Source organism: Trichoplusia ni, chromosome 1, assembly GCF_003590095.1.
Source record: "Trichoplusia ni isolate ovarian cell line Hi5 chromosome 1, tn1, whole genome shotgun sequence".
In the NCBI taxonomy this organism is placed as follows: Eukaryota; Metazoa; Arthropoda; class Insecta; order Lepidoptera; family Noctuidae; genus Trichoplusia; species Trichoplusia ni.
In genome coordinates, this window is record NC_039478.1 from 9,970,087 (window position 1) to 9,984,002 (window position 13,916).

General features: G+C 37.5%; 1 protein-coding gene across 1 annotated transcript; it reads left to right on the top strand.

Annotated features, from left to right (window-relative positions):
- The first annotated feature begins 84 nt into the window (after positions 1-84).
- LOC113494093 (probable ATP-dependent RNA helicase kurz) lies at positions 85-13,443 on the top strand. The gene is made up of 19 exons (XM_026872242.1): positions 85-279; positions 585-767; positions 1,727-1,907; positions 2,194-2,697; positions 3,228-3,443; positions 3,979-4,220; positions 4,804-4,950; positions 5,465-5,614; positions 6,161-6,326; positions 6,834-7,053; positions 7,998-8,226; positions 8,830-8,955; positions 9,366-9,506; positions 10,046-10,201; positions 10,724-10,919; positions 11,412-11,636; positions 12,119-12,260; positions 12,747-12,949; positions 13,313-13,443. The coding sequence occupies exons 1-19, from the start codon at positions 205-207 to the stop codon at positions 13,387-13,389; spliced, it is 3,579 nt and encodes a 1,192-aa protein (XP_026728043.1). The 5' UTR covers positions 85-204; the 3' UTR covers positions 13,390-13,443.
- Positions 13,444-13,916: the final 473 nt, after the last annotated feature.

Below are 13,916 nucleotides of genomic sequence, written 5' to 3' on the forward strand. Positions count from 1 at the left end.
ACGCATTAATTGTTTGTGAGTCCCAATAAAATACTGCGCAAAATGGAAAAGACAGTTTTTTTGTAATCTGTACAATTTTCTGTCAAAATTTAAAAGTTGAAAATGTCATAACAAAAACACGTTGATTTGTTGTCCGTGTGTACCTATGTGTGGATTTAAAGTTATTAAAGAAAGTCTTTGCGATACTAATGTTACTCGGCAACCATGGGTAAATCACGCTATAACGCTAAGGCGCGTCAGGTCGTCAAGACTAATATCGATAACTCACAAACTAACGAGGTACTATGTTCATTAATTTTAATTTATAAAACTTAGTATTTTGGGCAAGCAAAGTGAAATTTTAGTATTTTTTTCCTACTCTATTAATGCTAATGCATTATATAGTCATCCATGTATACGGAAAACTAATTTTCTTCAATATTTTGTATGTATAACCTAAGTCTTAGAGATGTTTAATTAAGTATTGTACAGTATCATGAACCCAACTTGTATACTCAGGCCCGTCTTAGTAAGACTAGTACTAAAAATCACCCTCAAAATGAATGTTCTTTTTTATTATTTTAATTTTTGATTTTTTTTTTCAGATCCATGTTGAGTTTGCATCTAATGAATATGGTTCAACAGACGCAAGTAACCTCCTTGCTCTGCCCTCCAAGAAAAGGGAGAGTAAAGTCGTCAAAGATAAAAAGGAAAAGACAAGATTCCTGTCTAAAGCCCAAAGGAAAAGGCTTGAAAAGATTGTTGAAAAGAAAAAGAAGAAGGAAAATGTAAGTCTTGTTTATTATTAAATGATGTAACGATTTACTTACGCGTATTTATCGGGGTAGCCCGACTAGTTTCAGACCCAACCGGAGTCCTTAATCATGAGCAGACGCGGCGGGATCGCGAACAGTCGGACTCTTTGACTTGCGATCCCACTGCATCCACATCTTTTTTTTATTTTTATTTATTATTTATTTTAATTTATTTAGTTCACCAACTTAAAACTATCTTTACAGGTAAGTACCACCTAATGCGACAGTTAAAGTAATATTATAACTATTTAAACACTTATATCCATACAAGTTTTCAACATTTAATAATGAATCATTCTCACAACAGTCACTATCAAAATATAGTCTTGTTTATACCTAAATTAATATCTTCTACTATATCATCACTTCACAGTATAATGAAATCATTTATTCTGCAAGTTCTATTAATACATAACAAAAACCAGGGAATTGTTCTTTTTTTTTACATAAAATAAGCAATAGCATTAAACATGTAAACAAAATTAACAGATGTATGTAAAAGTGCAAACTATGAACATCTTACATGTACACCACTGGAGGAACTTGCTAATGAAGTCAAATCATATTGTACTCTCTTTAAATTTAATTTATCATATATTATCAACAGAAAGAATTATGTCAAAAATATTTAATTTTCGGTAGGCCTAAAACATCATTAAAGATAATTAAAAGGTGCATCAGTCACCCATATTATTTATCAGATCTCACTTGTACTTATTGGGATTGCCAAACAGTTTCAGACCTAACCGGAGTCCTTAGATGGTGTATAGATGGACAAATAGTAGAGCCTCATTAATAGTATTCTGTTTTTACCATTTCCATTATGCAACCCTTAAAAACTATACTTTGAAAATTACATACTTTCATCATATATTATTTGAGGTATATTATTGTGTACTATAAAGAATAAATCAAAATAAAACTTATTTCAGCGGGCATCACTCCTTGAATCTCTAGCACAAGTCCAAGCAACACCAGAAGAGGTCAGTCGCCTGACTGGCATATCCACATACCAGACTATAGGTCTCAGGAAAGTGAACGAACTGAACTCTGAATTCCCAACGCAGGAGGTTTTGGTGAATACGGAGCAAAAGAAGTTTAGTAGTATTGCTGGTATGTTAAAATAAGAATTAAATAATATGTATTAATTAATGTATGGAGATGTAAATGTTGTAATATTATAGAAATGACACCTGTGCTTGAAGTTACCGTCTTCTAGTGCAGGTGCCACTACATTGAAAAAGTTAAAATATTTCTGTGATATTACCTAAAAAAAATCTAATCAATCAAGTGATCGCAGGTCTGCTAGCATGCAATCAAAATTGTAACCATTTTGCTCTAACTTTAATGAATTGAAGCAAATGAAATTTGAATTTTTATGAAATTGTATTGTTTATAGGTGCGAAAAAGCGTCTACGCCTTCTAAAACTTGATAAAGAAGAGAAGATAAAAAAGAAGAAATATGATCCTAATGTTGTTGGCCTAGAAGAATCATCAGATGAAAGCTCTTCTGGATCTGATAATGATGATGATGATGATGATGACCCCGAAATAGTAAATGGACATGATTCAAAAGAAGAAAGTACTGTAAACGGTCCTGAAAAGAATGAAACAACAGAAATAATAGAAGTAAAAGATGAAACTACTAAAACAGAGGAAATACTTCCCGAAAATAACAAGAAAAGTGATAAAAAGACAAAAAATGCTTCGAAAAATGACGAAAAAGGTCCTGAAGTGAAGGTTGAAAAGAAACCATTGCTGGATCATCCTACTGTTAACGTGCAAGTGAAAAGAGACCCAAAGATTCAGGTAGCAAGATTGAAATTGCCAATACTTGGTGAGGAACAGAGAATCATGGAGTTGATTAACGAGAATGAATTTCTGATTGTTGCTGGTGAAACAGGTAATAAGATTTACAAAGTTTGCTTTACTAATATTGTTGTGTCAAACTATCTTTATAATATTTTATGTCTTAAATGCTCTTAGAAATAATGTTTCAATGAAACTTCTCTGATAAAAAATGCATTACTAAATCAGACCAAGATGGTGCGCTATAACAAAAAAACATGTTTATATCTCTTTGAGACATTCATTGCTATAATTGGTTTTTCACCATTGTAATTAAATAAATAAAATAAATATAAATAATAATTAATTAGAGACTGTGTATGTGGCAAATAGACCATCAGATCTAAAAATATTCTGTCTTGAAATTTTTGAAGGTATAAAATATTTCCGACTATCATTTGAAGCAATCCGCACAAAAATAATCGTATTTCTTTCATAAAAAATAGGTCTTTTTAAGTTAGGTATTGAAATTAGAACATTTTTTTTCGCTGTTTCTGTCACACTACAGACCAAACACTACTATTTTTCCATCTCTCCCTACACTAGCGAATATACCACAATATTAACACAAACTCACAATTACAGGCAGCGGTAAAACAACCCAAATCCCCCAATTCCTGTACGAAGCAGGTTACGCCGAACACAAGATGATTGCCGTGACGGAACCGCGGCGAGTCGCCACTGTCGCTATGGCGGCCCGAGTTGGGCATGAGTTGGGTCTGACTAGCAAAGAGGTCTCGTATTTGATGCGGTTTGAAGGAAACGTTAGTAAAGATACGAAGATCAAGTTCATGACTGATGGTATGGTGTTAGTTCTTTATTTAGATATAGTGATCAATGGGAATAAAAGCAGTTTTAAAATATCAAAGAATCTTTTGGTTAGCCATTGAAGTCCAAGGGCAATGGATAAAATCTTCGACTCTTGTGTTGTATATTGCTTTCTCATATTATCGGGCATTGTGAGAAAAGTTGAGTTATACACAAGTACAATATATATCTTTTTCCGGGTACGAAATCATCAAATGTCTTCTCACCCTTTGGGTAAAAGGGAGTGTCAGACTTTTAATGAATAAACCTACCTATGTGCGTCCTTTTTCCCGTAAAAATAATGCATATAACTTGTATTCAGTTTTACCTACATTGAACGGATTTTTCTATCTTATGAATTAACATTACTATTGTACCCTGAAACTTCCAGAAATGGTGATTAACTTTTATTTTCCTAATGTGCAGTAGTCACAAAAATTGCCGAAAATTTCACATCTCTCTCATCTCACAAAAATCAATTTTACTTCATTGGTATTAAACACTAATTTACATAAACACTCTTTTACAGGTGTACTTCTAAAAGAAATTCAATCTGACTTCTTATTAAGCAAATATTCAGTGGTCATTATCGACGAGGCTCACGAAAGGAGCGTCTATACTGATATCTTGTTGGGTCTGTTATCAAGGATTGTCCCTTTAAGGAGAAAACGAGGGTCACCTTTAAGGCTCATCATCATGTCTGCCACTTTAAGGGTTGAAGACTTTACGGAGAATACTAGATTGTTTAAAGAACCACCTCCTGTTATTAAGGTAAGGATTTTTTGTGCTTATTATTAACCCTTGAAACAGAGAGTGTTGTTATATGTTTTAAATATTTGTAGTTCTGAGGCGGTTATTTGATTTAAATGCTGTTTTGTTTATTTGAAAGTAGGTTTTGTATTCTAGAGTTCGATTGCCATGATTATTATATTATTATCCCTATCCTACACAACACCATCAAGGTTAAACAAAGCTTGTAATATGAGTATTAGACTAAATAAACATAGAACGCGCACAGTCACACTCAGTTGACTCCACGGTAGCCGATTGGTTGAGGACACCAAACCCACTGAGCGCGACGTGTTGCGAGGTCGATCCCCGCTAGGACAAGCATTTGTGTGATCCACGAATGCTTGTTTTGAGTCTGGGTACCTTTGTGCGTGTGATTTGTGTATTTGTAAAACGTGTCGTTTAAAAAATAAAAGTCCTGGGTGACAATCGAAATCACGATCGTTATAACCTTCAGGGCCACTAAGATCAACACACAGGCCATTCAAAATCCAGCAAATATATTTTTTTTTTAATTATTTGCTGTGTGAATATTTTAAATTTACCCATTTTATTTTACTTACAGATAGACTCGAGACAGTTCACAGTGACCACGCACTTTAATAAGAATACTTACAGCGATTATTTGAAAGAGGCGTACAAGAAGGCTGTCAAAATACACACGAGGCTGCCAGAAGGGGGGATACTTATATTTGTGACTGGTCAACAGGAGGTAATATTAAACAATTTCTTTTTTACTTTCTTTTTTAGAAAGCGGTGGCGAGACGACCTTAACGCTTACCGCGCAGGCTGGTTCCATGCGGCCCAGAATAGAGAGTCGTGGAAGGAGGCCTTTGCCCAGCAGTGGGACACAGTGGGCTAGAGAAAAAGAAGTTATCATTGATGATTTGATATCGGCTGTCCGCCTAAGTTACTCCTAACTAGACCACCATGATTTTAAAAATGTTTGGAAAGAGATTTTTTAGCAGACACAATGGTATTAACTAAATTGTAAAATTACATAGTTTAAATTTTATTATCGTTTGTGAAAATTACGCGGCGATGGAGTTTCTTGCCGGTTCGTCTCCATAAGAATGACACTCTGGAACCGTGCAACTAGAGTCTTTATTATATTTGAAAGTGCTTGGAAAACGGCCTATTGATTTTGCGCGGTAGGTGGCGCTGTAAGCAATTTTGCTTTGGCTGGTAATTATTCATGTAATTTAATTTAAATTAAATATTTCTAGGTAAACTATCTGGTACGAAAGCTAAAGGCATCGTTTCCTTACCGTAAAGACATGGACTATAGCAAGCTGATCAATAAGACGAAGCCGGTATCTGCCGCTGAAGCTGAACTGGATTCAGAGCCTGAGGATATTGAGTCTGACGATGATGAGGTCAGTTATATCATCTCTTATCTGTGCTAATAACTTTTTGGAACAATTAATAGCGAACACTTTATTAAATGATGTAACGGTTTACTCACGCGTATTTATTGGTCGGGGGTGCCCGACTAGTTTCGGACCCAACCGGGCCTCCCCGATAAATACGCGTGAGTAAACCGTTACATCATTTAATAATGAATCAGTCTCACGATAGTTATTATAAAAATAAAGCGTACACTTTGTTCACTGAATTAGCCGAGTTATATGTAACCACTCCAAATACACTGTGCTTGATGTGTCATGGGTTGGATTCTCTCGTTGAACAAGCATTTGTGATTGATTGAATTTATTTATTTGCTAAACATGTGTGTCCATACAAGTTTGGATTACATGCAAATGTAGATATTAATGATAATTGTTGGATCTATGAATGCTTGTTGTGAGTATGGGTGCCTTTATGCATTGGATACTTGGATTTTTATGAATCACCGTTACAAAAAAATAAATTCTTTAGAGTGGAAGTGGTTTAAAAAAATAATGTCCTTTTTCCATGTTCAGGTTGAGAAAGAAATGAAACGCGCCCGCAAAGCTCGCAGGAAAGCTAAGCTGAAGTCTAAAGCTTTGCCTAAGATCAACCTGGATGATTATGACATGCCTGAAGACGACGGCCAGGCTGACCTGGTCGGTGATGATGAAGACAGCGAGGGACATCTTAGTGATTCAGGTTTGTTGCAGAGTTTAGGCTTAATTTAGCGGGGATTGTTTGAAAAGGCTACCGCTGCCCAGGTACTTAAAGGGCTAAAGAAGGAACGAAGGGTTTGGGTTAGACTCTTAAAGTTTGACAATCCTTTTCGCTCAACCCAAAGCATCGTTTGATGATTTGGTATCCGAAAAAAAAGGGATTAATGTCTGTCAATTTTTCATACTATTGTCCACAGTTAAGCTAAAATTAAGATCCTATATTCAAATTGTCCCGATTGACAAAGTCGTTTGTTCTGACTTGTAATACGAAAACAACTCACATGATGCAAATGATGCAATTGAAGACAAACGGTCTCGTGTTTGAGTCGTTAAGTCAGACTGTTTTACCCGTTATTTTAAGATCCATGAGCCGTTATTCCGTTTGTACGATAATTTTCTTAATTTAAAAGTACACCTATGTTACGTTCATTGGAAAAGATTAAAAAATAAAAATAACTTTTAAAATATTTTTTTGTTTTTCTGTCTATAGACGCCGAAGAAGACACCCTAACTTCTGCCATAAAATCCTGCCGTCAACCTCTATGGGTGTTGCCTCTGTACTCGATGCTAAACTCTGCTAAACAAGCGCGAGTGTTTGCCCCCGCGCCAGTAGGGGCCCGGCTGTGTGTAGTCAGTACTGATGTCGCAGAAACATCACTTACTATACCCGCTGTCAGATATGTTGTGGATACCGGCAAGAAGAAAATGCGGTAAGCCAATAACATTTTTTTTGTATATGGAAAGTGTGTTTTTCTTCCAGTTCCTCTTTTTTTACTATTTCTGAGTTAAGTTTCGGATTTCAAGGCATTTAATCGTTTCCCCTTTTGCCTAAACCACAACTGCACAAGGGGACCCATCACAGGTCAAGCCACACTTGATACTTCGTGGATGGGTGACAATTTATGTGGTAACAAGTTCATCCGTGTTTCGGAATGCGCGTTAACTTTTGGTTAATTCCACATTTTCGACAGTCGTTACAGGTAGTCAGAAGCTAGAAAAGTCTGGCAACCAGTTTGACTAAGTGGTATCGTAGTGCCCAGGTATATGGGTTAAAAAAGTTAAATAAGCTCGTTATAAAATTCTGATACTCAGCTGCTTCCGTTAAACTGGAAGCCGACCCCAACATGGAAAAAGGCTAGGAGGATGATATTCCATTTCAATGGATAATGTATTATCCTGACAATTGACAAATATTATACCGTGTAGGCCGTGTAGGTAAAACATTTGTCAATTGTCTGGACTGCGACCCCTGAGTTTGTATCGACATTTCTTCACAGGGTAGTCAGATAGGAAATTTCGACTCCATCGTTCTCAAAAAAGACATTTAAAAGTGATGAAGTGAAATCCTATTGACGGGCTTGTTGGTCTAGTGGTTAGTGACCCTGACTGCTATACCGGAGGTCGTGGGTTCGATTCCCGCCCAAGACAAATGTTGTGTGATGAGCATGACCATTAGTTCTGGTGTCTGGGTGTAATTTATCTATAATATGTATGTATTTAGAAATATATACATAAGTAAGTTTATCAGTTGTCTGGTTACCATAACACAAGCTCTGCTTAGCTTGGGATCAGATAACCTTGTGTGAGTTGTCCCGGGATATATTATAGGATATATTATTTGCAGAATAAATGATTTCATGTAATTTCATGTCAGTGTATACGACCACGCGACGGGAGCTAGTGCATGGCGTGTGGTATGGACGTCCCGCGCGAGTGCGGAACAACGCGCAGGTCGCGCCGGCCGCGTGGGCGCGGGACACGCCTACAGGCTGTACAGTAGCGCCGTGTTCCAACACGACTGCCCCGACCATCACCCGCCGGACCTCTGCAGGCGACCCGTCGATGATTTACTGCTCACTATGAAGTGTATGGGCATTGATAAGGTGAGTCTTTGTACCTAAAAAGTGTTTAAAAGTATGCAGTGTATGGGTATTGATAAGGTAAGTTTTTGGTCCTTAAAGTGTTTAGAAACCACGCCTGTTTAGGTGACAGTAAGATGAATGGGGCCCATTAGGCTTGTTGCTTGCTGGGATAGTGGGATTGTTTGAATAGGTTACTGGGGTTCCGGTATAGTTAGGGTAAAGGAAGGAATGAAACATGAATGAGTTTTTTGCTTAACCCAAAGCGGATTAATTAATTTTGATGATTTCCTATCCGAATAAAGACCATGTTTAAACCAGACGTAGTGTATTTTCTATAATTTGTGTTAATTTGTACGAATGTCATAAACTGATTAATACTTTATCTTAGTCGGCGCCTGAATGAAGGGCTTCAAATGAAAACCATTTATTTTCGCATTGATCTACAACAGACTATTATAAAAATGTGGATCTTTTGGATTGTTAAGGACCTTAAGAAAGGCATTTTGTACACAGCGTGTAGCGATGTCACGAATTCTTTAAAAATTGCAATTTTTAAATATGCCATTCATTACGATTATATTTTTATTCCACATGTTTAAAACCATCACTTTGTTCATGTTCTAGGTCGTAAACTTCCCATTCCCAACGGCTCCGGATCGAATGCAGCTGCGCTTGGCTGAGAAGCGGCTGGAAACCCTCGGTATACTGGAGAAACCACCCATGAGGAATACCAAGAAGGGGGAAGAAGAGGTTAGTGCGAATTTAGGATCATGGTGTTAAAATAAAAGATGAGATGATTTAATTGAAGATTTTGCACGGTTTAGAGAATCAAAAGGCAAAATGTATCTTAGTTTCTATATTTGTGCTATATATTTTATTGTGTAGATATTTTAGCTTCTATCTCAGAGCTTTTGAATGCAATTAGGTCCAAAAAAAATTTTTTTTAATTCGTAATAGGAAAAGTACTCAACTTACGTTAACTATTTTCACTCACGAAGTACTTAAACATTAGGTTTAAGTACTTAGCCTAAGTCAGATACGCACGTGAATTTCAACCCAGACTTAAACATTGTATACATTGCCTTTTTTCTTCTTTACCTTAGCTGAGATCAAATTCCAAACCAAGTAAAGCCTGTGCTTAAGTGTATAATATATTTCAGGTATTAAAAGTGACACCTTTGGGCAAGGCTGTGTCGGCCTTTCCTCTGCTGCCTCGTTACGGCAAGATGCTTGCGCTGAGTCATCAGCAGAACCTTCTAGCATACACCATCGCGCTCGTGTCGGCTTTGTCTGTTCCCGAGGTATTGTAACATTTATTTTATTCTTGACTACCTGTCCCGGTTAACTTTATACCGCCTAAAAATCCATGGTAACCATGCAGATATAAAAATTGATAGACCAACGCAACAACCAACTGTCATTGTAATGTCAGGTCAAGATTTTTCCTTGCAACTTTTCCTTATTTTATCTCCTCTTAAACCTTTTCTTAGATTCCAACAAATATATCAAGTCTAAAATTAGCCAAACCGGTCCACTAACAAACGCATATAGATAAATAGATTGTTTACACAGGAAAAGATTTAATCACAAAGTTCTGTTTTAAATTAATTATTTTAGCACATTAAACGCTACGAGCCTTTCATGTGCTAAAATAATTAAGGTAATTAAGTGCTAAGACAATCAAACCAGACTGGTTAGAGACAAACTCAAAATCAAATCCTCCCTATCGTTCTCTTTCGGAACACTGCTACTGGTTCAATGCCATATTCGGACTCATGTACATTAGAATTACATGTATAAACATAGCATAATCCACATTTACATTCATACCTCTCGCTAGGTGATGTCAGGCAAGCCAGACAGTTGGCCGGCAACTGGTCACGTCCAGTTGTTAGGCGACCCAGGAGTGTTGCTGCGAGCAGTAGGGGCCGCAGAGTTCGCCTACGTGAAGGGCGAAGAAGACATCTTCTGTGCTAAATATGGACTTAGAGAGAAGGTGAATTTGATTTTCGAATATTATCTAGCTGTACCTGCAAAATAGATTGTAGATTATTCGGGGTATTGACAGAATTCTCATACACAGCCACCTTCTTTGGGGAGGAAATGGGTAGTGTCAGTCTTTACTGACTAAACCTGAACCGTGCAATGTCTCCCTCATACGGGCCAGTGCATGGCAATGCGTTGTCATTCATCACGGACCGCCCATCGGACCCAAGGTGTACCCTACCGAGGGTAGCGGTAGTTTGCAGCTTGTTCCCCTTGTACCTAGTACAATAGACTGGTGAAGCACTTCATTGGTTTAAGCCGGTATGAGTACGAGTTAAACTGTTTTGCTTTCCCCAGGGCATAAAAAGTCCACGTTGGAACTATACCAATTTTAGCGGGGCGTCTTCTTTCATTTAACGTGACAATTACGTGGCGTTTTTTCTATAATGCCAACAAATACTATATCAATGTGCCAAGCGAAAAAGAACATTAAGTTTACCTTTATTAAGCTCAGAATCCCTTATCCCTCCAGGCAATCAAAGAAATCCGTAAACTCCGAAAGCAGTTGACATCTGAGATCAATCTCAGCGTGGCTGGCGTAGATGTTGCTGTAGACCCTGAGATGAGGCCGCCCACTGATGACCAAGCCCGGCTGCTGAGGCAGCTGGTGCTAAGTGGACTGGGAGACCAGGTCGGGAAGAAGATCGCGTTAGAGGAGGTTAAGCAAGGTCAGTAGAGTCAATTGTGGTTATTAACGTGACAGTGACTGTATGGATAGCCATGTGGTTATCACAACAAACTCACTGTACACGACGTAACTAACGTAAGACAACGTAGACGTAACACGAACTAAATAGAAACCAACTCCACTGCAATTTTTTTCAAAGTCAAACATAAATTGACCTGATTTGGTTTGGTTGGAACAAGTACTTGGAAATGCATTTGTTCTATTTGAACGCTTTTTTAATGCGCGTTAAAAAAGCTCCCGTGCGAATCAGGCCTAAAGCAGTAATTTTTTGTCAATTTTAGTTTTTCTGAAAAAGGAAAATATACCTATCTTATACATTTCAATTATAATTATCTAACTGAGTATACGAAGGGCAAATTATGGGCTAGGGGAGGGTTTTTGTCATTAGACTGTCTGACTGCCTGACACTTCCTTCCATTCCACCCAACGCAAAGACTCATTTAATAATCATCATCTAATCACCGTTTAATAGGAGAAGATAAACGAAAATTCAAATACGCCTACCACTGTGGCGAGCTAGAAGAACCAGTACACCTTCACTCGGACTCCATACTCCGGAAGACCATACCAGAGTGGGTGGTGTTCCAGGAGTTGTACGAGACTGGGGCCGAGGAGAGACGGAAGATGGTGATGAGAAACGTGACGGCCATAGAACCGGAATGGCTGCCGTTGTTAGTGCCTCAGATGTGTAATTTAGGTAAGATTTGTAAAGGAATGGGGAATTGAAGGGAAATTATTTGTTCTGTATGTAGGATATATCGTCACTTTTCCAAGTTTTTTTTTCTGGGTGTGTCTGGATGTATCTCGTTGTGTTTAGTCTGGAAAGGCAAGATATGCATGAGTAGCCGAGTCGTTGAGGTCGCGAAGCCAAATCCGACGTGTCGTGGGTTCGATCCCTGCGTAGCACAAATTTGTGTGATCTACGATGCTTGTACTGAGGTGTCTTCGAGCAATATACCTTGAATGTTTATGAAACCCCCGCGACACAATTATTCAATTTCCTAATCTTCGAGACGTTTTAAAAAAAGTAAATAAAAATATAATAAGTCTTCATCATTAAAACTAATTATCTAAAACTACTGCGATAAACTTTACTGGCCAAAATATTTGCTACTTATAATACTTATTTTTAGTATTAAATATATTACTCAATGTTCAATAATACTGTTTTCCTCTCAGGTGATCCTTTAGACGAACCGCCACCGGCTTACGATCAGAAGTCAGGTCGCGTCAAGTGTCACTTTAAGGGTACCTTCGGCAAAGCTGGCTGGGAGCTGCCGACTGTAGAAGTAGACTTTCCTGAGAAGATTGAGAGATACAGGTAATGTACGGATAGCCGAGTGGTAAAAGTCTGCGCAAACGTGACTTGACGTGTTGCGAGTTCGATCCCCGTATAAGATAAGGGTCTTTGCGGATGCTTGTCCTAAGTTTGTGTGTCTAAAATGTTTGTCAAATGCTTAATATTTTGCGATACATAAGTTCATGAATATATTTTTTATTCGATTATCAATCCATTAATATTTTTGATTTTGTCTCGTTGCGTTCATGATAAAGACAGAAAGAGTATATTATAGTAAACTACTATCGGTAGGACGATACATTATTACATGATGCAACGGTTTACTCACTCTTGCTCATCGAGATAGCCCGAATAGTTTCGGACCCAACTGTAGTCCTTAATCATGAGCTGACGCGGCTTGGTCATGAGTCGCGATGGAATAATTTAATACCGAGAGGTTTTTAACACATTTTCGACTCAATTTTGCCTTACATACTTAAGCAATAAACTAATACCACTCTTCCACAGATGGTTCGCCCGTTTTCTTCTAGAAGGTTCTGTGTTCCCCAAGCTGAGGAAATACACCAGTTCCCTCCTATCGCCACCTTCGACCATGGTCAAGTCCTGGGCGCGACTTCAGCCCAGAACGGAGTTACTTCTAGAAGCTTTGATTAGGAGACGAGCTGGTACGAGGGACGCTTTACAAAATGCCTGGGAGGAAAATAAAACTTGTAAGTATAGAGTCAAGTGTTTTTGGAATTTAGACCTTATTATATTGGATTAAGGTTGTGATTACCATGATTTAACATGTTTGGAGTGTGGTTGTAGGAATTTTGACCTTATTTTAAATTGTTAAGGTTTATTTTAAGGATGCAGTTATTGATGTAAGAATGCGAAAGTCGAGAAGAATATTTTGTTTGCGCCTGTTATGTTTGGTTTATTAATGTATAATATTATAAAGACATATACAGGCAAATTGAAAGATATTTCAACAAAATGTTATTTTTTATGTATCTGTCTTACAAAAAATCTTATTCACACCGATTATATTAGAAAGTACTCAAGACATACTAATTATTTGATATTATTTTCAGACCTCCTTGATGAATATCTAAAATGGGTGCCCGAGTCAGCCCATAACGAAGTCTCATTGTATTGGCCGCCGATGTAAGATGTTCGTCTAATATCTATGTAATTAATGTAAATAAATATGATTTAAAATTAAGCGTTTATTTTAATTCTATATTTTGCTTGCCCCAACAACTAATAAATAATTCTAATACAAGTATAAGATACTCCTGGTTGCAGAGCTTATGCTAAAAACCCATGTGTCTAAAATCAACTCATTGAACAGTGGATTCTGAAAATGAACGGAACAGTGGTTAAATATAGCCAATGGTCAAGACTAGCCCATTATGTAAAGTATTTATTTTGTCCAGACCTATACTATACCACTGGGGCAGGTTAAAATTTTATTGTTCTTGCATTTTGCTCTATGAATAGTTGTCGTTCGTAATCTCGCCTGACCAGATGACGGTTATATGCAAAAACATTACACTCATTCTTCGAAGTCGGATAAAAATAGCCTATGATCTTGATTTTGAGGTAAACATCCATAATCTGCACGGATAGCCGAGTGGTTGAGGTCATCACGGCAATCCCACAGAGCGCGAGGTGTCGCGGGTTCGATCCCCGTGT